The sequence below is a fragment of the Aptenodytes patagonicus genome, chromosome 1 (assembly GCF_965638725.1).
Source record: "Aptenodytes patagonicus chromosome 1, bAptPat1.pri.cur, whole genome shotgun sequence".
Lineage (NCBI taxonomy): Eukaryota > Metazoa > Chordata > Aves > Sphenisciformes > Spheniscidae > Aptenodytes > Aptenodytes patagonicus.
In genome coordinates, this window is record NC_134949.1 from 226,097,486 (window position 1) to 226,122,720 (window position 25,235).

The 25,235-nt window shown below is 56.6% G+C and overlaps 1 protein-coding gene across 2 annotated transcripts; it reads left to right on the plus strand.

The window, feature by feature from the left end:
• Positions 1 to 13,988: 13,988 nt before the first annotated feature.
• Positions 13,989 to 23,430, plus strand: P2RY6 (pyrimidinergic receptor P2Y6). Of its 2 annotated transcripts, none has more exons than XM_076332351.1 (2): positions 13,989 to 14,027; positions 21,242 to 23,430. In XM_076332351.1, exon 2 carries the CDS (start codon positions 21,297 to 21,299, stop codon positions 22,287 to 22,289), a length of 993 nt encoding a protein of 330 aa, XP_076188466.1. In that variant the 5' UTR covers positions 13,989 to 14,027; positions 21,242 to 21,296; the 3' UTR covers positions 22,290 to 23,430. The 2 variants fall into 2 exon arrangements, with proteins under 2 accessions (XP_076188466.1, XP_076188502.1); XM_076332387.1 differs by lacking the exon at positions 13,989 to 14,027 and adding an exon at positions 18,777 to 18,828.
• Positions 23,431 to 25,235: the final 1,805 nt, after the last annotated feature.

Here is a 25,235-nt window from a genome sequence, read left to right on the forward strand (position 1 = left end):
GGCTTCGCGGAGCTGAAATATTTCCATGCTTTGCGGCCCGGTGGGGCTTTGCCAATGGCTGTTCTCCCGCACGTTATCTCAGCCCAGCTCCCTGCATCTGTGCTAGTCCTTATCTCCCCACAAACACTCTCCCTGTGCTTATAAGCTGGGAGCACTTTTAAACCCGGAGCGCTTTTAAGCTGGGAGCACATCCCTTCCCTGCCAGCCGGTTTTGCAGGCTGGGTGAGCACGTGGGGGAGATTTGGGACAGTAAATACGTGGTTGCACCCATTTTTCCTCTATTTTTTCACCTTTTCTCTTTACATCGTACTAGGAGCCGGTTTGCCTTGGCCTGGACGCGCTGGGAGGGATGGGCGAGGCATCTCGGGAGGTACTGCCGGAGCAGAGGGACCTCCAGCCCCCCATGCGTGGAGCGATGCAGGGATCGGTGGCTCTCTCCCCTTATCTGCGCTGGGTGAAAGGTGCAAGATGCCCCCGAAGGCGCTGAGCCAAGCAGCCCTGGAGGGCAAGCACAGGCTGGAGCCGGTGACCGGTGGGAACGGGACTGTTTGGGCTAAGGGAGAGGCTGATTAGAGCTGCTCAAGGCCCTCAGAAAGCCGACCTCGCTGCAGCAGCGAGGGTGAGAAGCTGGAGCAGGAGGCCTGGCTCGGACATCCCACCACACATGGGACCCGCTGTGCCCCCGATTGCTGAGGCCAAGCAGCCCAGCGTCCATTTTTGCTGTGATTGCTGGAGACTTAGTGATTTGAAGGCATTTGTGGTTGCCTGAGGCTCCCTCCAAGCCTTGGTCAGCGATGCTCTTTGGGAACCGGGTGACTGGCGGGCCTCTGCATCCCCCAAAACTGCCTGGGGCCCCCCAGAGCACCACTGCTTGAGCACCGGTGGCTCTTTGTGCCCAGAGCCACATGGCTGACAACCATCACACCTCCTCTGAACACCTCCCAGGAAAGCATTGAGCTTCAGCCCTTTGACTCTCCCACACGAAGCAACCTTCCCTGCGCCGCTCCCTTCTTCACCCCACGTCCATGGTGTCGGTGAGGTGTGAGATGCCCTTGTGGGACAGAAGGTAGAAAGTGGGACAGAAGGTAGGTGCCTCTTCATGCCACAGATCCTTCTCCAACCTTCGCTTAACCAAGTAGTTTCTCACCGGCCTGGTATTTCACTTGCTTTTTCCCCAAACCAGATGCGACCTTGGCTCTTTGCGCTCAGCCTTTCACTTAAGCCACCAGCCTCCAAACTCGAGGGTTACCTTGGCCCGACCAAGGAGGATAATTGCCATCAATGGCAGCAGCCACAGAGGTGCCATAGCCTGGGGAGGAAATATCTAAAGCGAAGCAGGCGTGAGAGGCATTTCTGTGCTGTGTACAGATCTGTGTACCACACCCATCCTTCCAGCTCCAACTCCATCCTCATCTTATTTTCTATGAGTGCAAGATGTTCTGAGCAAACGTTCTCCAGAACAGCAGTAATGGGAATTGGGTCCTAATTCTCTGAAAAGCCTCAAGGTTGATGTTTTCCACAGCCTGGAGAACATCTTTAAGGTGACTGGGATGGTGAACCTGGCTTGGCAGAGCACCTGGATAAGTATGGATCCCTCTCCAGGGGGAAGGGGAGGTCACCCGGCCTGGTTTCAGCAGGGAAATGTCAACCATGGGATTGTGAGAGGAGTCTCTAATGCCAGAGGAGGATACTTCCAAAAGACAGCTGAGGCCATCTCCAAGGTGAATTGTCTTCTGGAGGAGGCTGGTTCTCCCCATGGTCTATAGAAACAGCCTCGAGACTCAAACATGGGCCTTTTAAAACACATCTGGACTCATCAAACCGAAATTAGCCATGTAGGGTGGATGTCCTCCCAGTGTAGCTACTCAGCCTCTCCGTCGGGAGGGATGTAGGTGCTTCCCAGTCTTGTTCATCTCCAGCTGTGCCTGTGCTGCCTCTCCAAACCAGTTGGAAAGGGGCCCATCTCCAAACGGAGCAGGTCGAGCAGCTGCCGTGCCCAGATGTTTCTCCAGGAGCAGTCCCCTCCCTCGCCTCACGAGAGCACTGACAACTCTGCCAGCTGTGCTAACATCTGGACTTTGCTATCCTGCAGGAGCACCTGCTTCAGAGGACAGAAGTTCATCTGCTTCAGCCAGAGCTTTTATCTCTGATCTAATGACAAACACATGGCGCTCATCCTCCACAGCACGTCTGGAGGTTGTCTGGGCTTTACTGGGGAGGGAGGAGGAGGATGACGAGCTCACCATGTCCTCACAAGGCCACTGCGTGGGGCAAAGCAGCCCTGCCTGCACTCCCGATGTGCATTATGGTGGGTGGGAGAAAGCCTCGTATAAGGGCTTGGAAAGGGCTGGCATCAGCAGCCCCTCCACTTTGCAAAGGAGTAGACAGAGCCCGGGACAGGCACGTCCTCGTTACACCAAACTGTGGCTTCAAGGACTTTCCTGGTCACCTCCCAGGCACAGGAGAGACTCCCACCTTCCCACACAAGTGGACAGGTTTTATTTTCTAAGGGTGTCCTCTCCTGCCTTCCCTTCCACAGAATGGCTGAGGCTGGCAGGGACCTCTGGAGACCATCTAGTCCAACCACGTGCTCAAGCAGGGTGACCGGGAGCAGGGTGACCGGGGCCAGGTCAAGCATCTCCAAGGATGGAGACTCCACAACCTCAGCTGGCATCCTGTGCCAGTCCTTGACCACCCTCACAGTAGCAAAATCATTTTCTTACGTTTAAACAGGATTTCTTGTGTTTCAGTTTGTGCCATTACCTCCTGTCCTGTGACTGGGCACCACTCAGAAGACCCTGGCTCCATTTTCTTTGTTCCCACCCATCAGGTATTTGATAAGATCCCCCCAAGTCTTCTCGTCCCTGGGCTGAACAGTCCCAGCTTTCTCAGCCTTTTCTCATACAAAAGATGCTCCAGTCCCTTCTTCATCTTCATGGCCCTTCGCTGGACTCAATCCAGTATGTTCATGTCCTTCTCGTGCTGGGGAGCCCCAGAAGCCCACCAGGACACCCAAGTCCTGCTCTGCAGAACTTCTTTCCAGCCGCTCAGCACCCAGCCTGTGTTGGTGCCCGGGGTTAGTGCTCCCCAGGGGCAGGACTTTCTATTTCCATTGATTGAACTCCATGAAGTTCCTCTCTGCCCCTTTCTCCAGCTTGGCCAGGTCCCTCTGGATGGCAGCACGTCCATCGGGTGTATCAGCCACTCCTCCCAGTTTCGTATCACTTTTCCCTTTGTCAGTGCTTCCTAAAGGACAGAGAACCACGGGGCACCCCTGGGCTGGTAGGGCAAGGGACTTTCCAGCCAGGACCCATCTCACCATCCCCAAGAGAGGTGAGTGGGGCAGACCTGGAGAGGGGACAGCCAGGGGAAGTTCAGGGTGATGAGGCAAGTCTAAGGCCAAGCCAGAGCATCAATCCATGGGAGCCCATGGCCAGGCAGGGCTAGGACATGGTGGGGCTGAGACACCTACGGTGTCACTGGGGCAGGGACTGATGGCCCCGGGCTGAGCTGAAATGGAGGTCCTGGGCCCATGGGCAGGATGGGGGGAGGCCCCAGGGGAGGCTGGGCAGGGCATTTAAAGCGAATTAGTGTCCTCAAGGCCCCAACACTCATCTCTTCTCTCCTAAGTGGCCAGGACTGATCACAAGGAGGAGGGAGCAGCAGGAAGGATGGTTCAGGATGGACATGGACATGGTGCAGGTCTCTTGAAGACATAGCTAGTGAACGTTGGTCGTCTGCTTAAGATCATAATAGCTGTGAGGCTGGGGGGGCCAAGAAGAGATTTTCCGTCCTGGGTTGGGCCATGGAAAGTTTCACGGAGGCTTTTGTTCAGTTTCTCCCCTCCCGCAGCACCAGCTCCACCTGAGATGAGAGTGGCTCCATGCAGAGAGACACCATGGCCCAAGGTGATGGAGGTCTCATTTCTGCTAGGGATTTTCCATTGTCTTTAGATCTTTGTCCTGCAAACAGGCATGGGAGACACTTCCCTTTCTTAGCGCGTGGTCGGCACCATCAGAGCAAAGAATCCATCTCAGCCGGGACCTTGGGGTGGTCTCACCCTGTCTGATCTCCAGCCGTGACGCTCGGGAGGGCTCTGAGCAGGCTACGAGGGATGAAAGCGGTTTGGTTCCCCATTGTCCTTGTATGGGAATTTAGATGGAAACAAATGCATAAGAAGGTAGCCAAAAGGAAATACTCTGCGAGAGATGTCAAAGCAGATTTTAATAAATGTTTACAAACTGCCCAGCAGCCGAGAGCGGGAATAAAGAGGGAAATAACCGTAGAAAATGACAGTTTTACTATTTAAAACTACTTGAATCATTCCTACCCAAAAGAATGATCGACTCTTACTCATTTTACTTGAAAATAGAGACCTTTGGGAGTCTGCAGGACACGACTGCATCATCCTGCGCCAGAGCAGGCGAGACATGTGGCGTGTGGAAGAGGGAAATTCCCAAATCCGGGATGGGGTCTGTGTCCCTGTGGTACCTGTGTGCCTCTCAAAACAGGGTTTTTCTTCTCGGTGGCATCCCTCCATAGCAGGGGTGTCCTGCTGACTCCGCTCTGCTTGAGGAGCGGAGGTCCTGGGCGCCAGAGCTGGGGAGGGGAAAAGTTTTTCACCTGCGCCAGCTGAATTTAGAGAGGAGACCCATCCGGTGTCTTCTCCAGGACCATGTGGATTTTAACACTGAACAATTCTCAAAGCTCTGCTGAGGCCTCTGCTTTTGTGCTTGCCTTGGCGCAGGGCCATTGTGTGAGTCATAAACCGCTTGCTGTTTGTTTAATGTACCAATTCCAGCTCTATCAAATCTCTAAGAGGGAAGTTAATTCATAAGCCCAATCAATATTAACTGCCAGAGGAGGAAGAGAAGGAGAAACGAGCCAGTTCGGCGTTACCACCACACCAGTGAGCCGTTTCACGTTGCCTGCTGGTGTGAACACGTCTTCCTCGCTCAACGGTCCTAGGACAATGTGACAGTCCTAGGACCTACGTGGACATCATTGTCCTCTCCAGGCCCTGCATGATACCTGCAAAGACTTTCTGGGGACGTAAGGGAGGAACACAACCCACTGGAGATATCTGCTTGGAAGATGCCCAAAGAAATCAGTCTGTCTGCACACAGGTCCCAACACCCTGAAGAGCGAGTTGGTGACGTCTCTGATACCTGGGAGCTCTCCTGTGTTAATGCCTGGCAAGCGATGGGCATGCAGAGGAGGGAGGAGCGCGGCCAGTCTGCTGAAATGCAGAGCAAGGAAGAGGGAGAAGAGCCAACGGAGGAACACGTCCAGGAGCCGGCAGGGTGGGAGCCAAGCCCTTGAGCTGTCCTGGTTGTTTGCGTACATAAAAACCTTGTGCACAGATGAACGCTACGGAGGTCAGTGCTGTTTCTGGAGGTTGTGAACTACCAACCTGGGAATGGCCAAAACAGATCATTCCTGTGTTGACTCATGGGCAACATGGTACCTCTAAAACACTGGAGATCGGGGCATTTGGACACACACCCAGGAGGAGATCAACCACATGGGATGCAGCTCAGCCCTTACACAGGGACTGAGCAGAGAGGCACGTTCAGGCGTGCCAAGGTGAGATGAGACCGCGAGGTGTGTCATGCCCAAAGGTCTTGGTTAGCCAAGAGTTGTTTGCACCTGCTTTTGTCCTGGTGGAGAAAACCAACGTTTCCTCTTATGCCTGTGTTAAAAACCAGATATCAAAGTGCCTGGAAAAAAGAGATTTAATGACATGCTTAATTGCAGCCGCCTGGTCGCAGCCTGTCCCCTTGGCCTCTGGAAGACAAGGTCCTGTTGACGCTAATACATTGTGCTCAGAGCCATGTGTCTCGGGGATGGAGTCCACCACAAAACATTTTAGAGAAGATCCCATGGCTCTTTCTCCAACCACCCTGCTGAGATGAGCCAGCTTGGACCAAACAGGTCCAAGCCTACCAGCTGCTGCAATTGCAGCTGGTCTTGAAGGCAACATAGCACCTTCATCTCCCCCTCCAAACGGAGATTCGGAGTACGGCACAGTCACATCCCCGTGCGGGACATTCTCCTCGAACCTTCCTGGAAGCCCAACCAGCTTCTCATCCATCATTCCCGTTATTTTTCTGGTTTTATTTTAATCCCATGTCTGTTATTGTTCAGTTTTCCTTTGAATAAATTTTTCTGAGTATCCAAGAATAGAGGATCATGTCAGATAATAACAGGAAGGAAGTGAGAATGCCTAGGATTACTGGATTTATTAAATTAAACCTATTTCACAAGGTTGTTTTCTGTTTATGCTAAAGACCCGTCTGGGCCTTTATCTCTAAAGTTTATGTTAAAGCAGCTGCCACCCTGCTGAGATCAGGGCTCTCGGTTTGACGTGCATGGAAAGAGAAGAACCCAGCCACCGGCAGCTCCCAGCCTCAATAAAGGGGTTTTAAATGCTGTGTGTCTGTCTTTCCCCGAGCCTGGCGCTGGGTCTAAGCTGTCTGGCAGTGTCCACGTGGAAAAAAAAAAAAAAAGAATAAATTGGAATGGAATGGAATGGAATGGACTAGAATAAAATAAAATAAAGTAAAATAAAATAAAATAAAAACTTTTTTTTGCAGGAAAAAGGATAAAAAAATATACACATTAGAGAGGCTGATACCCTGCAAAAAGGGCAATGCACAGCACGCTGGAGCGGTGTTATGAGCTAAGTCACCCGCTGCTGCCTGCGTTGCCTGAGCAGAGCGCTGCCCGCGCTGCCTGCCGGCACAGGCAAGCGCGAGGGGAACGAGCTGATCTTGTTTGCCGTTGGATTCCCCTCCTCCTCCCTCCCCGCCGATGTGCAGAACTTCGCTGCCGCCTTGGTTTTGCAACACATCCCCAACGGGATGGACCTGCTTGAACATTTTTGGCTTGGGCAGGTCTCGGGCGTCCCAGGCAGCACAGGACGGGCAAGTTGAGGGCAGGAGGGCCCTGCCTGCTGATCCAGGAGGCTTCACCTATAGCAGACATGGGGTACAACCCTCCATTTGAGGGTCCTGGAGAGTTTTCTAGGTGTTAGCTGGGAGCTGGGCATTCGCCCTTTCGTGCAACTGGGGAAACTGAGGCAGGGATTGGGGTCATCACAGCATTGCCCCAGGAGCTCCCTGGTCCAACCTCCCGCTCCCAGCAGCGACGGGCACAGACCTCCTTGCTCAGGATGGTCTTAAAACCCCCCGAGGATGGATCTGACCTCCACATCAGCATCTCCTGGCCACGCTTCTGTGCCAGACGGGCACCCAAATACCACCCTCCTTTCCTGCAGCACCCAAAACCCTAAACATGGTGCTGCAAGACACCACGTTGAAAGAGAAGGCGCAGCAACCATGCCCGCTTTGCCCAAACCAAGACAGCTGATGGCCAGGACCCCCCAGGATTGTATTTTCCTTGTTATAGTTTCACCCCAGTGTTTGTACAAAACGTCTGGGTACCGGCTCTGCTCTGAGGTTTGTTTAGAAGATGCTGCCAAGGGTAATGCTGCTCCCAGCACCGTTGCATGAGGACCATGTCCCTGCAAAAATTGAGTCCATCCTGGGAAGCTTTTCCTGTCTCCCTCCTTATCCTGGGCACCAAGCTGGCCCCAGACCCCTAATTCTTGCTCCTACAGGGGTAATGTTGCCCATAACCCAAAGCAAACCCTATAGCAAGCCCCGAGTGGGTTTGCTGGAGCTTCGAGCCTTTCTCTGCTTGCAGAAAAGGGGGTGCGAGGGGTTTCCTGATGGATTAGGTGGGGAGAAAAAGATGGGAATCATCCCCATTTGAGGACGTGAAATTGTCCCTCTGCAAGGATGCTCCCGGTAAAGCCTCCAGCGAGTCGTAGTTCAGTCATCTCCCAGCAAGCAGCGCAGAATAACCTGTTATCCATAAATCAAGGAGTATTAATATCTGGGATACCTCCAAAATCTTCCTATAAAATGTTACCATCACATTTGGTTTAGCTAAGTAGAAACTGGTGGGGTTTTTTGGCCACCTGTAAGTAGCAGAAGAGAAAACTTGAGTCTAAATTTCGCCTTGTTTCTGTAATTCTGCTTTTTTCCAGAAAAAAAACCCAGCTGCTTTCTTATAAGAAAGAGGCAAATTCTTGGAATAATAAAAAAAAACACTTGAGATACGGCTTCCCCTTTCACCCTCTTCAAAGGCACGGCATGATCTTCTGAGAAGCAGAACCGAAAGGGAGAAGCGAGGACACGTGAGTTGTTCCACACAGAAAACTTTGTCGATGATGCCAGACATGAAACAGATGGGTTTTTTCCCAAAATAAATGCCTGGTTTGGTCATCTTTGCAATGGAAGGAACAGGACACTGTGGCTTAAATATTTGTCGCAGTGGCTGGGTGGGATGGATCCTCCTGCAGGCAAAGGGGAACCAGCCGAAGAGTTGAGCAGGTCCCTGCGTGCTCCTGGAAAGCAAATGGTCCATGCTCTGAGTTTTAATTCCTGGAAGGTTTTGGTCCCTATGGGAGATGCCTCATGCCTGGGTGTTATTTTGGCTGTTCAAGGATCCCCAAGGTCCCCACCGCATCCTCAGAGCCCTTGGCGAGGGGATGGACATCCTGAGTCAACACCATTGCATTTAATGGTGTTAACGAGCAAAAAGAGCAGCGAAAGACTTAAAATTCCCATTACAGAAAGGCACAGACTAATTCCACGGACTAAAAATTGCACGTCCATCCAGCTGGGAGATTTGAGCCGTGGCTTGGAAGTCCCAAGTGAACTCATCACACGCAGAATCCCTTATTGCTTGCTGCAGGAGCAGCAGAGCCGAGCATGGGGTTCCTGGGGAAGCAACAAGAAGTTGCACCGACAAGTAGTTTTTAATGCAAAGCATTAAATTTGCGGTGCACAAAATTGCTGGGTTCCCGGTGACTCACACCCAGTCAGGTGAGAAATTTGCCCGTCTTGCCCTTGTGCTGCCTCAACCTATCCGTAAGACCTGAGTGTTGGGTGGCCACCAGGGCAGGTGACAATCTGTGCTCCTGCAGCAGCACACAGTGGCAAGTTGGGACGCTTGTGTTTGGCTCTGATTTACGGTGATGGACCATGAACATGGAGCCCTTCGGGTTGACTCACACCTGAGATGTTGGTTTTCAACCTTAAAATAGCTGTTTTCACCCTACGAATGTGCCTGGGTGTGTGGTCCTGCTGGGATGGTGGTACCCCAAAAGCAGCCATCTCCATCAACGTTTCCACCCTTCGTCCTTGGTTGTAACTGGGGGACAATCGTTTCCCAGAGGAAACTCTCCAGCGGGAGAACTGCCTCTGGTCCAACAGCCAAAGCAAACAAGCTATCGAGGAATCATAGAATCATAGAATCATAGAATCATTGAGGTTGGAAAAGACCTCTAAGATCATCGAGTCCAACCGTCAACCCAACACCACCAGGCCCACTAAACCATGTCCCTCAGCGCCGCATCTACTCGTCTTTTAAATACCTCCAGGGATGGGGACTCCACCACTCCCCTGGGCAGCCTGGTCCAATGTTTCACCACTCTTTCAGTACAGAAATTTTTCCTCACGTCCAATCTAAACCTCCCCTGGCGCAACTTGAGGCCGTTTCCTCTCGTCCTATCGCTTGTGACTTGGGAGAAGAGACCGACCCCACCTCGCTACAACCTCCTTTCAGGTGGTTGTAGAGAGCGATGGGGTCTCCCCTCAGCCTCCTTTTCTCCAGGCTAAACAACCCCAGTTCCCTCAGCCGCTCCTCAGCAGACTTGTTCTCCAGACCCCTCACCAGCCTTGTTGCCCTTCTCTGCACACGCTCCAGCACCTCAATGTCTTTCTTGTAGTGAGAAACAGCAACAAGTCAAGGGAAATTATTTTAAATCTTTCCCAGATGGGAAATACCAAAGGTACCTGCAGGTCTCGTGTGTTTTGACATCCTTATTCCTCCCTGTGGACTCAGTCCGGAAAGCGGAGGAGCCTGGAGGTGGTGAGCCAAAGGGATACGGCGTGCTCCTCCATCACCCCGTGGGCAGCTGGCAGCGTGGCCAGATCCTGCAGGTCCCCATGGGGATCTGAGCCTGCTTTTGGACACCCTTTTGTTATCACCTGATATCTGGACCCATCCCTGGGGCTGCTGGCAGAGCCCAGTTGTCCCAGCATGAGGATGGTGAAGCTCCATACTGGGTTGCACCTCTGCTCCATCCCATGGTCTCCCATCATGGGGGATGGGGACGATGGGTGTTTATGAAGAGGTGTGTTGGTGAGAAGACCGAGATGGCCATCGCTGTGCTGAGCCTCAGGAGCTCGGGGCTCTCCCAGGATGAGAAGAGCCATAGAGGAGTGAAAACCCAAAAGGGCTACAGGATCTGCTGGCATGGGATGGAGGGGAAGGAGCCGAAGGAGGGATTGTGGCCAACCTGGAGGCATTTGACTTCCACTCAACCACGCAAAGTTACCATCAAAGTTCAGAGATGTCCCCATCCCAGACCCCAGCTCTGTCCTCAAAGGGAGAAAGTGCAATTATTTGTGAGAATGAGGCAGTGAGAGCTGATGACCTCCCTCTTTGCAGAGCCTCCTAGCAGTGGGAGCCGAGAAGATCTCTCAAAGGTGGCTGCAAAGTGTGAAGGCCCACCTCAGAAACTGTCACGAGACACCCTCATGCCCTAAGCCGTGCGATTTCCTGCCTGCAAAGACCCACAGATGGGGGTCCCAAAATCTCCCTTCCCAACCTGCTTCACCAGCAGACGGACGAGGCCTCCTGCGCCCACGCCACCTCCCAAACACCCACCACTTTCCTTCTGCTGAAGTCGTGGATGAAACTAGAGCCTAAGACACCACTCATGCCTGGATTCCCGCACTCCGCACAGCTCCTTGAGGATTCCCGGGCAAAGAAAAGCAATGAGCGGAAGCGACCCCGAGCCTCCGAGGCACGTCAGGATGTGCCGACGAGAGGAAATGAAGCCTGCGAAGATCGAGGCGTTAACCATCTACGTGTTGGGGGGAGGGGAATCTCAGCAACCCCTTCCTCCCATGCTGACATCCACGGGGATCTAGGAAAGCAGGTTGGAGAGGAAAATGAGCTGAAACATAACTTCTTCAGAAATGCTGAGGCATAGGAATGGTGGGTCAGCTCCCACTTGGAGCAGAGCCAAGGCTTTTTTTGTCTGAATTCCCATCAAAGCCAAGGTTTCCCAGAGCTTCCGCAGAGCCCTGGCAGAACAGGTACGTTGGGCTCGTAGGCTGTTGCTGGGACCTCGTCACCTCCGGAAGGAAATTGGGGTTGGATGGCCAGAAACGTGGGCCTGGGACCCATCATAGAAATGGGGGTTGAAGGTTAGACCAGTTTCTCCCAACGCAGAGGTCCAGCAGCGAGAAGGCTTGTCTTCTTCTGTTGGGGCTTTCACCCCAGGTAGCTCCACCTGTTTGACTGCGGTGAACATTGCAGCAAAAGAACGGAGGGGAGCATCAGAGTGGACCTCGAGATGAGACTTTCTCCACCAAACACCTTCTCTGCCAAAAATTTGGGGACTCAAAGGCAAGTGCTGGGGTAGCACATGTCTGCGGGTCAGCCCGGGGTGACTATCTCTTCTGACCTGGTTAAAAAAAGAGAAAATTGCCATCAAATGTCACCTTTTTATGAGCAAGCTCTACTTGGTCCACCACCCTGGCAGGCTGGTGTTGTCAGGAGGACACGAGAAATTAACTTCGTTTTCATTATAAAGAGCTTTTAGAAGTAATGAAATTTTTCATGCAAGACACCTCCGGTCTGGTGAGCCGCGGCAGAGCCCGAGGCAGAAGGGACTCAGCCTGCATCCCCAGTACGTCTGGGTTGGGGAAGAACTTGAAAGCCCTGTAGGACCCTCCCCGCGGGGATGTCCAGCGTCTGGTGGTGGGGACACCCCTGCCCTGAGGCTTTCGCAAAGCTTCAGCATTTGAAAAATGCTGCTTTTCGCCTCCAACAAGAGTTTTGCGTCGATTTGAGGAGCGCGGTCCCAGCTCCCGACTGCCTCCCTGGCCTCGACCACAGATGCTCCTCTCTCCATCCACACCATCCTGCGACCCGCCGGCAGCTGGAAACGTGGAGCCCGGTGGGAAGGTACAATTACCCTGGGCAGCAGCGGCAAAGGTCGCCTGCAGTCAGCCGCTAACGCGATTACTGGCAACATCCAGCTGGAGGAACAGAAACCAGGCGGCCAAAGAGTCTCATGAGGCCAAATCCAGCCACCGTGCCAGGCCTTTTTGCCGGGGATTAATTCAACCGGTGAGACTCCAAGAGGAACGCAGGCTATTCCTTTTCCCCAATTATTTTTCCCAAAGGCCTTCGTCTGCCTTTTGCATGGATAAAAAGAGGCGTAAAAACGATGCCTTGCTTGAAATCTCTTTTTTAGCGTCACCGCTGCCTCCGAATTTGCCTCTCCCCTCCCTGCTCAACCCCCAAAATGTCGGTTTTTTGGGGGGGTTCCCATTTATTCCAGGTGCTGTAGGGCTGGGTCCTTGAGGCTACGGGTCCGGCTGCCGGGCTCGGCGGAGGCAGTTGGGGCTGGCAGGCAGCCAGGAGCCGCTATTTTATTTTCTTCTTTTAACAGCTCCCTCCACTATTTACAGTGTCCCCGCAGAGGGACAGCTGGCTACGAGGCGTTCACCTTGGGGACCTGCAAGGACACCCCGCCGTGCCAGGAGGGAGGAGGACACCAGCTCCTTTTCACCAGCTCGGAGCTTGCCCCGAAGACGGAGGCAGTGCTGGAGGTGGGATAAGTGCTCATGCTGGCGGCTCATCAGAGGAGTGAGCTGTGTCCGTTCTCAGCTGCCCTCCCCAGATGCTTGCAGAAAGCCCTGGGCTCCCCATCGCAGGCTGCTGGGCTTGTTTGCACAAGGCGTGTTTTCCGCTCTACTCCAGGGAAAGACACTTTTTCCCCCAGTTTCCGTCTCCCCACGGCGGCTGAGGGAGCGGGGAATTTCACAAGGGCACTGAGCCATCGCCAACCCAACCCCACAAGCCCGGGCAGCCCCGGGATGAGGGTGACGGCTCCAGCCTGGCTGTGGTTGCAAATATTCACGGCTGCTCCTGCCAGAGCCCATCTCCCCGGTGGCCCCGCTGCCTGGCTTGGCCGCGGGCTCGCGCCAGGATCGATGAAAGCCCGCGTTGTCCGCCATAGCACAGGCGCCGGCGGGATCCAGACGGACTGCGGCACCTCATTCCACCTTCCCATCCCACACCGTGCAGCCGGGCCCCTGCCCAAAACTCCTCTCCTCATATTTGGGTGCCAGCTCCAGGGGTGCATCGCTCAACGAGGTGACGCCGGGGAGCCCCCCGCGTGGCGCTCCATCATCTGGCCGATGCCGGTCGCAACCTCCTTGCCTTCCACCTCTACCGAGACCCATCACAAGCCCCTAAAAAGGAAGGAGGGGAATAATTTTGGAGGGCAAACTGGGCTTCCAGGGAAAGGAAGGGCGAAGCCCGTCATCCCGCGTAATCCTGGCACCCCTGGGGCTGTTTATGCATCGGCCCTTTCATACCCAACACGTCCCCCCAGGGTTCCTTTCCTTATTGCTCTTTAATAGCCCTGCTCAGGAAGCGCGGAGGCTTGACCGCCTGGTTAATGAGTACCGAAGCCACCGACCCCTTCGGTTGAGAGCCGGTGCCGCGGGGAGACCCTGTCCCCGACACCCAGCCGCTCACCGAGGGCTCCGGCAGCTCCCAGCCTCCGGCCAGGACAATCCAGCTGTTGGCCGGTGCATGAGCATCCCACCCCGTAGATCCCACTTTTGGGGTCGTTGGAAGCCCCCCAGCCACCCCATTCAACCCAGATGTTTGCCCGTGACCGTCAGGCTAATCCAGATGTTTGCGCGGCGGCCCCCTCCGTGCAGCTGTCGGCCCCCCAGCCCAGCTGTTCCCCCGCCCCAATCCAGCTGTGAGCCTTCCCCAGCCCCCCGCCGGGGCCGCCCGCAGGTGCCGGGGCCGGAGCGGGGCGGAGCGGGGCGGCCCCGGGGCGGAGCGGGGCCGGCGGCGGGCGGCAGCGGGGCGGCCCCGGGCGCTGAGCGCCGCTGCCGCCCCGGCGCATCCCGCTGCCGGTAAGTGCCGCGTACGGGAGGGAAGGGACCAACCGAACCGGGGCAGGATGGGACCCGAGAGGGTCACTGTGAACCGGGCAGGATGGGGCCGGACCGGGCAGGATGGGACCCGAGAGGGTCAGACCGCACCGGGCAGGATGGGACCCGAGAGGGTCACTGTGAACCGGGCAGGATGGGGCCGGACCGGGCAGGATGGGCCCTGTGTGGGTCAGACCGCACCGGGCAGGATGGGACCCGAGAGGGTCATTGTGAACCGGGCAGGATGGGGCCGGACCGGGCAGGATGGGACCCGAGTGGGTCAGACCGAACCGGGGCAGGATGGGACCCGAGAGGGTCACTGTGAACCAGGCAGGATGGGGCCGGACCGGGCAAGATGGGACCCGAGAGGGTCAGACCGAACCGGGCAGGATGGGACCCGAGAGGGTCATTGTGAACCGGGCAGGATGGGGCCGGACCGGGCAGGATGGGACCCGAGAGGGTCAGACCGAACCGGGCAGGATGGGACCCGAGAGGGTCATTGTGAACCGGGCAGGATGGGGCCGGACCGGGCAGGATGGGACCCGAGAGGGTCAGATCGAACCGGGCAGGATGGGCCCTGCGTGGGTCAGACCGCACCGGGCAGGATCAGACCCAAAAGGGTCAGACCAGACTGGGCAAGATGGGGCCAGACCGGGCAGGATCGGGCCCGAGCGTGTCAGACAAAACCAGGTCAGGATGAGACCTGAGGGTCAGACCGCAGCGGGCAGGATGGGACCCGAGTAGGTCAGATCGAACAGTGCAGGATCGGACCTGAGGGTCAGACCGCACCGGGCAGGATGGGGCCAGACTGGACAGGATCGGACTCAAGCGGGTGAGTCTGAACCAGGCAGGATTGGATCCGAGCAGATCAGGTCGAACTGGGCAGGATGAGGCAGAACTGGAGAGGAAGGGGTCAGATCCAGAGCACGTTGAGTCAGATCCGGAGAACACCGGTGCTTCGGTTGGGCTTTGGGGTGGTCCCAAAGCCACCCCAAATGGCAGCTGCTGGACTTCGCTTTTAGGGAGGTTTAGCAGCTTTCGCCACGGAGCAGGGCTGAAAATCACACCGTGATCCCCCCGGCAAGGCTGGTGCGAAGCTCAGCGGGGTGGGTTCGCCCCGGTCCCTCTGCTCCCATGGCCTGGGGCGCGTCCGGGATGTGCCTGCATCTCCCAGGGCATCCATAGGGATCAGCCCCGTGCCGGAGGTGATGTCCCACGCGGAGTGTCCTCAAATCTGCTCGAGGGACCTGGTCTTCCCCGGCGTCTCCGCTGCGGGTGCCAGGAGCCTGGCCTCTGCCTTTTTATAAATATCTATATGTATTTGTACATAGATGTTATAATATGTTTATATATATATAAAAATATATATTTGTATATATGAGCATGTGTGCACAGACCTGTGTAGAGAAGCATAAACATATTGGTGTATCTATATGGATAGAGTTATGTATACACATATATCCATATATATGGATAGAGTCATGCATACACGTATGTGTGAGTCCATGTGCTCGGAGACATACATTTGTGTGTCTAGGTATAGAAGTCTGTATGTATGTGTGTTTGAATGGAGACATATATATTTCTATATATATGTATAGAGAAATGTGTGTGTGTGTGTACACGTGTGTGTGTCTACGTGCGTGTAGAGCCATATATATGTTTGTGTATATATGTATAGAGGTAGATTTATATGGAGAGGTATATATGCTTGTATATATATGTTTGTGCATCTGTGTGTACACGTGGGTGAACACGTGGCTGTGTATGTGCCTGTATGTTTGCGCGTATCTATGTATGGATTTATACAAGCCCAGCCAGAGCCTCAGTGCTGCCAGCTGAGACCAGGCCAACTCATTGCACCTTCCCTGTCCCCCGCACCTCCCATTTCCAGCAGGAAAACGCTGCCCGAGCTGCTCAGAGCATCCCCGGGATGCTGATTTATTTTAGAGATGGGGCACCAAAGCACGGGGAGGTGAAGGGAGTCACCCGAGGACAGAATACATCGGTGGCAGAGCCACCCGGCATCGCCGGAGGAACTGTCCCTGCGCCCTGTCCCCACGGGTCCGCGTTAAGCACCCGAAAATGCTGCTCTGGCCCCGTTTGGCCACATCATTATACCTTCAGGCTTCGATAACTGGAGATTTCCCTTAAAACACCCAAGCCTTGGTCCCCAACCACCCTGGGGCGGGTGGGACGTGTCCATGGGCACCTGAAGATGTTTTGGGACCAACCAGGAGGTGTTTGGGGACAGGGACGTTGTGGCTTTGGCCAAGCGAAACGCGGGGCGGGAGCATCCCCCCTTCATCCCCTTTGAAATCTGCTGAGCTGGAGCTTTCGCTTCCGCCTCTGCCATCCCAGCCCTGCCATCAAGCCACCAAGATGTCCCAGTGTTGGTCTCCTCCCAGGGCAGGACAAACCAAGGAGGAAGGTTTCCGAGGGAGGAAGCCATCCCCCGTGTCCTATTCGAGGGCAGCAGCCCCCGAAACACCTTCCCACGGTAGCAAGCTTGCAGAAACCCCCTTCATATTAATATCAGGGTGTTAATTAAAGCTGATTTCACCGGAGAAGGGCTTGCGTGAGATGGTTTGAAAGCAAAGGGGTTGGAGGGGGGCAAAGCCGCGCTGGCACGTGCCGGGGGAAGCTCGCGGCTGCTGGTGAGCAGAGCCAGCGATTATTTTTAATCCCTTCCCCGTCTGGCTGCAGAACAGCCCCACTTCTCTTTCTTAAGCCCGTTCCTCCTTCGCAGGCACCTTAAAACCCTGGGATAAGGGTGACCCCCCCCCTACAGAGCAGCCCACCACCACGGGCACCCCTTTTTTCCCCCTGCAAGTCTCGTTTCGCAATGGGTTTCGCCTGGTGCCCATCACCGTGGCGTCAGGGCACCGGGACCGGGTCTCCATAATCCCATGGATGTCCGCTTTTAAGGGAAGCTGAGCACGGGGAGCGCCCACCCCATCACCCCAAGGGCTGGCAGGGATTCCTGTGATGGTTTTTTGGGGTGAAAAATGGGACTTTTTTAGATAATCCGCCGGGCCAGATCATGACCCCGGGACGTGCCACGGGCACAGCAGCAGGATGAGGCCGAGTGTCTTGATGTTGTTTCGTTAACTGGAAATAGCGGCGATCTATGGGCGATGGCAGGCTGCGATTGCGGGGTTACGGGCGGTTGCAGGCAGTGGGTACAGTTGGGGTGGGGATTCTCTGGTGTCTAATAGAAAGGTTGTGCTCAGCGCATCCCACAGCTGGGTTTTTCCTGGGATTGGAAAGGATTTTTCCTCCTCTCCTCCGGCTTTTGTATCCCTCCCAGCCTGGCAGCAGTGGGGTTCAGTGCCCCATTTCCCTCCTGCAAAGAGGTTTTTTTGCTCACTTGCCTTTTTTTTTGGGGGGGGGCGATCCCTCGTTTTTCAGCTGCCTGTCGTGTTTTCAGCTCAGCTCTGGCTGCGGATGCCCTCCGCCATCGATGGCCTACGTAGCCTTGGGCATGTCCCTTAGCACCCCTCCTGCAAACACCCCTCCGAGGGTTGTTTTGAGGCGAAACTCTGCAAAAATGGGGCATGAGCCACACCACTCCACTTCAAACCCGGTGCCCGTGCCTCAGTTTCCCTTGTGTGGCTGTGGTGAGACGGGACAGGGCAACAGGAGCAACGTTGGTGTCACCATCCCCAGTGCCCTCCCTGTCCCCAGCATCTGCCCCAGATGCCCATCCTTGGAAGGAGCCAAAAATGGGGGAAAAGACCCCAAAATTCACGGGCCTGGTGACACAGCTGGTGGCCTCAGCCAGTTGCATCCTGGCATCCTCACGCCGGGTCTGGGCTGTGTCCCCTGCCCCGGTGGCATTTGCCGGCTCTGGATGTCCCTTGGTGCCTGGGTACGGCTCTTTCGGAGATGCAATGTGGGTGCACGAGGGGTGCGTGTCTGTGCACATGTGTAGGGCGTGTACACGGGGGCGTGCACACGTGTGTCCGTGTGTGTGCATAGGGGGGCTGCATACATGGCGGGGGGGGGGGGGGGGGCATGTATTTGTGTAGGGGACAGGGATGTATGCCCGCAGTGTGGAGCTGTGATGGAGGTGGTGGCGCGGGCTGTGCCGTGCCATGCCATGCCCACGCGGCCATTCAGTGCCGTGCCGTGCCGTGCAGCGCAGTGCCCACCGTGCCACGCAGCGCCATGCAGCGTTGTGCCATGCGGTGCCCGCCCTGCCACGCAGCGCCGTGCAGTGCTGTGCCGTGCAGCGCGGCGCAGCGCCCACCCCGCTGCGCCATGCCATGCCATGCAGCGCGGTGCCCGCCCTGCCATGCAGCGCCGTGCAGTGCTGTGCCGTGCAGCACGGCGCAGCGCCCACCCAGCTGCGCCCTACCATGCAGTGCAATGCCCACCCGGCCCTGCAGTGCCACGCGGTGCCCGTGGTGCCGTGCCACGCAGTGCCAGCCCTGCCACGCAGTGCCATGCAGAGCTGTGCCATGCAGCGTAGTTCTCACCCTGCTGTGCAGTGCCATGTGGTGCCCACAGTGCTGTGCTTTGCAGTGCAGTGCCCACCCTGCCGTGCAGTGCCGTGCAGTGCCGTGCAGTGCCGTGCCATGCGGCGCAGTGCCCACCCTGCCACCCAGGTTTCTGTTCCCCATCGGGCCCCTGGCATTGGCCGGAAAAGGGAAGCGGTGCTCAATGGGGCGAGTGCAGCACCCCGGAGCCGCAGATGTGCCCAGGCGCTGGGCAGAGCAGCGGGTCCCAGCACCCTGTGGCACCCCCTGCCACCCCCTGGCACCCCGTGGCACCCCAGCAGGTAAGATGAGCTCCCAGGTCCCCCCAGGTGGGTCCCCCACCCCTCTTGCCAGCCACCTTGTCCCCAGTGTCACGGCGGTGTTCCTGCGAGCACACGTGGGACCGCAGAGGCTCCTGTGAGTGCCCAGGGTGGGGGTTGGGATGGGTGCTGCTCCGGCCTGGGATCCCGGGGGAGGTTTGGGGGGTCCCAGGGGATATGGCAGTTCACGGCCCTGGGGCACTTATTGGCTTAGAGGTGGCAGAGGTGGGTGCTGGGACTGCCTGGAGCTGGGTGACAGTGGGTGCAATGGGGCACAGTGAGGTGAGGGGGGGGGGTCAGTGGGGTGCAGGGCAGCTCAGCAGGGTGCTAGGGGGGCTCAGTGAGGTGCCAGGGGGGCTCAGTGGGGTGCAGAGGGCTCAGTGGGGTACAGGGGACTCAGCAGGGTGCAGTGGGCTCAGTGGGGTGCCGGGCGGTAGGAGGGTTATGCAGTAGCAGGGAGGGCAGGAGGGTACTGATCTGCAAGCCTGGAGCACCCCCAAAAATGGGGAAGCTTTGTGTGTCCCCCTAACACTCTCCCCAAGCCTGACCCCATGGCTGGGCTGTGCTCCAGGGCTGGTAAATCCCCAAAGACCCAAAATAGGGCCACCACGGTGGTACGAGCTAACGGGGTGGCCCCTGGACTCGTGTGTCCCCCTCTGGTCCCCTCTGCCCCATGCACCTGGCCAGAGCTCGGCCACCCCCCTCTCTGCCTCAGTTTCCCCTCCCAGCCTGCATGGGGACACCGGCCACCCTATTTCCAGGCAAGCTCGTCCCCGCCAGGCGTCGGGGCTGCTGCCGGGGCGTGCGAGAGAAAGCGGGTGCCGGCCCCACGCCACCGGCCAGCGTTGCAGAACAGGGACAGGTCTGCAGCCGATGGAGGAAGCGAGAGGAGGAAGGAGAAGCGGCTCTGCCTGCGCCTCTGAGCTGCTGCACCCCAGGAGCGTGTAGCACCCATGGGTGGCATGGCGAGGGATTCGGGCAAGTGACACGGCTGGGGTCAGGGGTCCCTTTGTGCTGCAGCGTCTTTCGCGCTAGTCGCAGCCTCTAAGAAAAGCAGGTGGCCTCTTCTCCAGCTCAGAGCAGCCCAGAGGCCACGTGGATGGGCTGTCTTAACCCACAAAACCAAAAACCTCCAGGACCAGGGCATCACCAGTCCCACTTCCCAGATGAAAGTAACCACGAAACATCTGTGGGTCATGCTGGGCTCCGTGCAGGTGGCATCTCCCGAAACTCAGGGGACGCAGCCCGCTCCAGTGACTTGCCATAGGGTTTTGGCACCCCCTGCAGAGGAGCAGGAAGCCATGCCGGCGGCTAACAGCACGCCGTGCCGTAATTTCCTCTCCCACACTGCGATGAGGACGGTTTGGCATTGTGCAAACCTTTCTGTGGGGTGCAAGCGCCAGGACAAGTGGAGCTGAGATGGCAGCAATCACAGCCACCACGCTGTCGCCTGTGCCACCACTCCGCACAGTCCCGCTCTCTCCACCTTCACCTTCCTGATGGACCCCTAAATCCGTCATCATGGTTTAGAATCATAGAACCATAGAATCATGGAAAGGTTTGGGTTGGAAGGGACCTCTAAAGGTCACCTACTCCAACCCCCCTGCCGTGGGCAGGGACATCTCCAACTAGATCAGGTTGCTCAGAGCCCCGTCCAGCCTGACCTGGAATGCTTCCAGGGATGGGGCATCCACCACCTCTCTGGGCAACCTGGGCCAGTCTCTCACCACCCTCAGCGTAAAACATTTCTTCCTTATACCTAGTCTGAATCCACCCCCCTTTAGTTTAAAGCCGTTCCCCCTTGTCCTGTCGCTGCAGGCCCTGCTAAAAAGTCTGTCCCCATCTTTTTTATCAGCCCCCTTGAAGTACTGACAGGCTGCAATAAGGTCTCCCCGGAGCCTTCTCTTCTCCAGGCTGAACAACCCCAACTCTCTCAGCCTTTCTCCATAGCAGAGCTGTTCCAGCCCCCTGATCATCTTTGTGACCCTCCTCTGGACCCGCTCCAACAGGTCCGTGTCTTTCTTATGCTGAGGGCTCCAGAGCTGGACGCAGTGTTCCAGGGGGGTCTCACCAGAGCAGAGCAGAGGGGCAGAATCCCCTCCCTCGACCTGCTGGCCACGCTGCTTTGGATGCAGCCCAGGAGACGATTGGCCTTCTGGGCTGCGAGCGCACATTGCTGGCTCATGTCCAGCTTTTCACCCCCCAGTACCCCCAAGTCCTTCTCGGCAGGGCTGCTCTCCATCCCTTCATCCCCCAGCCTGTATTGATACCGGGGGTTGCCCTGACCCAGAAGGATGGGGCTATGGGGTCGCACACACTGGTCCAGGTTCATCGTGCTAGGGTGGATGTGACACCACGTGGCCAAGTCACCAACCGTCCCTTTTGTCATTCGCAGGCACTGCTGAGGGGCCACACCAGCAGAGAGGACATCGACAGAGGGGACCACCACCATGGCCAACTTGACGGCCCCCACAGGGGCCGGGAGGAACTCGTGCACCTTCCATGAGGAGTTCAAGCAGGTCCTGCTGCCCCTGGTCTACTCAGTGGTGTTCATGGTGGGGTTGCCCTTGAACGCCGTGGTCATCGGGCAGATCTGGGTGGCCCGTAAGGCGCTTAGCCGCACCATGATCTACATGCTGAACCTGGCCACGGCCGACCTGCTCTACGTCTGCTCCCTCCCACTTCTCATCTACAACTACACCCAGAAGGATTATTGGCCTTTTGGGGACTTCACCTGCAAATTCATCCGCTTCCAGTTCTACACCAACCTACACAGCAGCATCCTCTTCCTCACCTGCATCAGCGTCCAGCGGTATCTGGGCATCTGCCACCCCTTGGCCTCGTGGCACAAGAAGAAGGGGAAGAAGCTGACCTGGCTGGTGTGTGCTGCGGTGTGGTTCATCGTCATCACCCAGTGCCTGCCCACCTTCGTCTTCGCTTCCACCGGCACCCAAAGGAACCGCACTGTCTGCTACGACCTGAGCCCACCGGATCGCTCCGCTGCCTACTTCCCCTATGGCATCACCCTCACCGTCACCGGCTTCCTGCTGCCCTTCATGGCCATCCTCGCCTGCTACTGTAGCATGGCCCGGATCCTGTGCCAGAAGGACGAGCTGATTGGCTTGGCGGTGCACAAGAGGAAGGACAAAGCCGTGCGTATGATTATCATCGTGGTCATCGTCTTCTCCATCAGCTTCTTCCCCTTCCACCTCACCAAGACCCTCTACCTGATCGCCCGTTCCTCGCCCAGCCTGCCCTGCCTGGCTCTGCAGGAGTTTGCCATCGCCTACAAGTGCACACGTCCCTTTGCCAGCATGAACAGCGTCCTCGACCCCATCCTCTTCTACTTCACCCAACGCAAGTTTCGCGAGAGCACCCGTTACCTCCTTGACAAGATGAGCTCCAAGTGGCGGCACGACCATTGCGTTACATATGGCTCCTAGGTGAGGATGAGGGCCACCTCGGTGTCCCTGGGACCGGGCATGGAGCAATTTTGGCTTTAAGCTCCACGGAACAGAGATGGCTTCAGCTGGGGACGTGCTGGAGGACAGGAGGACAGCATCTCCCAAGCTTTCAGCACTTTCATCCCGTCTCCAGCCTGCAGCGGCACAGTATTAACCCCATCACGGCACAGATCCGGCGTCCTCTCTCTGGCTCGGTTGCTCGGTTTGAGCAGCTTAGCGCCATGTTTCCTTGGTGGCCAAGCCACCGATGCAATAAAAACCACTGGTGGGACCATGGAGAACACAGTGGGACCGTGGAGGACACGGTGCCTAGCTCAGGGCGAGCTGCTAGGGCACGATTTCTCCCCCTTCTCGTTTAAAGCTTCCCTGATGGGGCCATGCGAAGGCTGGGGAGGGTTTGGCTCAGCTCGTACCTGTCTGGGGAACATGGGGCCATGTGTTTCTCCAGCTCACGATCAGCATCACGGACATTTTTTGGGGTAATACTGGGACATCCTTATCCCCCAGTCCCCAGAATGGGGCTGGACCAGTAAGAGACATGGGCCCACTGGTACCACTGGTGCTGCAAAATGGTGGGAGAGCATCCCTGGCCAGACTGGGAGCTGGGAAGAGGGACATAAGGGCAACTGGGGCACCCGTGCTGGGTTTCCCACCCAAGTGATGACCATGGGTTGGGTTAGACACAAGCCAATGATGTTGTCACCTGCCTGGGCACCTTCAGCATCATGCGGGTCCAGCTCCCTGCTTAGCCCAGCACCCTAAACCTGGCCCATCCCGGCATCCTTGCCATCTTGCTGTCACCTCCTAACCAGGATCCACCAAAATCAGAGCCGGCACACCCAGACACGACGCCAGGAGTCAGGAAACCCATGCCACCGAGCTACTCGGTGTCCTCGGCCCTGGCACCGCACGTCCCACCATTGGCTCAGCCTCTCCACCAGCCCCACGCTGGGTTGGGGCTTGAGCTTTGCTCCCTGCAGCCTCCAGCGGGATGCTGCTTCCCCCCGGCAAGGAGGGATTTGCTTACACGGCGCGGGGTGGATGTACCACTAATCGCTCTGCGAGTCGTCTTTAATATATAGGATGTATAGAATAAACCTCCCCCCGTTTTTCAGCTGGATATGTACACATCTATACACCCACCATATATACATACATATAATACATCCAAGCAGGGGAAGGTTTGTAGCCCAGCACAGGCTACGTGGTGCAGATATTCTCCGCCCTGAATACACTATACGTATCTATCCAGGGTATATACATATATATAGGGATAACTGTTTCGGTGCATTTCTCACAGGTTGTCTGTGCATAATAATCACGGCTAAGTTGATTTAAGCAATTTGCTTCAAATCTCCAGAGATGAGCATCCCTCCTGCACCCGGCCAAGCGTGCGACTTCATCCCGACTTGCTCCCTGCAAGCGCGCAGCATCTTCCTCGGCTACCCGGCCACCCAAGGACCTCGCCAGCATCCAGGGCTGATGGTCGCAACGTGGCTCCTTGCTGTCGCGAGGAGGAGGAGGGTGCCCAGGGTGGTCGTCAGCTCTTGGATGATGCTCAAAGATCTCAGCATCGCGGTGGGCTGGAATGGAGAGGGATCCTGTGACGGCGTTAGCTCAAGCCACCTGGTTTTGCAGGAGTGGTGGCCACGTCCTGGTGGGGAGGACCATGTATGGTGCCAATGGCTTTGGGTTGGAGCACAGAAAGTGATGGAGGAGGCAGAACCAGCCCCGGGGTTTCCCTTGGCCAGAGCTCATCCGTGCCAAAATCTCCTCCGACGTATTTTTAGGGTCCCGCAATGGAAGGGCAAAATGCCGGGGGCTGCGAGAGTGGTGGCCGGTGGGACAAGCCCAGCCTGGTGTCCCCAACTCTTTCCAGACAAAAGGAAGGGTGACAGGGTGGGAGATGGCGGGCCACACCATCTGGACCCAGGAGAGGGCGCAAAATATTCAGATTTGGAGAAATTCAGCTGGGGCTGTGGGTGCCCACCTGGCTCCAGGGAGGCATGGAGGAGCCCTGCTCCCTCACACCAACCCGTGCCTGGATAGCACCCATGGGACGAGGTGGCCAGCCAAAATTTAACCGCAACGCAGCTTTGAGGGGAAAAAAATAAGCAGGTCCCAAAAAGGCCGGTGGTGGCTCCAGGGACAGCGTGGGCTCAGGTGGTGACATCCAGCAGCCCCAGGACACCCCGATGAGGTCCCCGATGGTGGAATCATGAATTTTGGGTGGTTTTAAGGGTAGGAGGCACATGGAGCTCACTAATTTTTGCACTTTGGGTCTAACCACGTCCTGCCCGGCCTTGGGATCCTGTCAGCAGTTTCCTTGGTACCTCCAGGCCTAGAAGCCAGGGTGATGGGCACAACGGGGCGCCTTAGAGGTGGGGTGGGTGCTTCAAAACGTCTTCGCTTGCGAGATGCTCAACACCAGCAGCCTGAGAACCAGCTCCTACAGCACCGAGAGGCGATAAAACATGTGGCTTTTCCCAAAATCCAATTCTGAACGCCAGGTGACAGTGGGGACGTCATGGGGACATCGTCCTTACGTCCGGGAGACACCCAGCCCTGGGGGAACCAGGGGAGGAGGGCGGAGGGAGGGAAGGGAGGGCCGGGGAAGGAATACCTGCCGGGGCAGTGCATCTCACAACATAGCCGGAGGCACATTTTAGGTCCTGAAAAATGCATTTACAGGCGTTGGATTTTTTTTTAATCACCACCAGGTTTTTTTGTGCCCCTGGGAGAGAGACAGCAATGTCCTTTACGTGGCCAGGACACCTCTCCAGCCCCATCCACGCCGCCAAGGCCCCAGCTCACCCATCAACCACCCTCCAGCCACCTTCATTTTTCACATCCCCAGCGAGAAATCCGTTGTCTTGGGGGAAAGGGGGTTATGAGCTGCAAATAGCAAGCGCTGACAAGCGATGC

Excerpts from the sequence above, each read along its gene's own strand:
- P2RY6 (XM_076332351.1), top strand. The coding sequence starts at position 21,297 with ATGGCCAACTTGACGGCCCCCACAGGGGCCGGGAGGAACTCGTGCACC.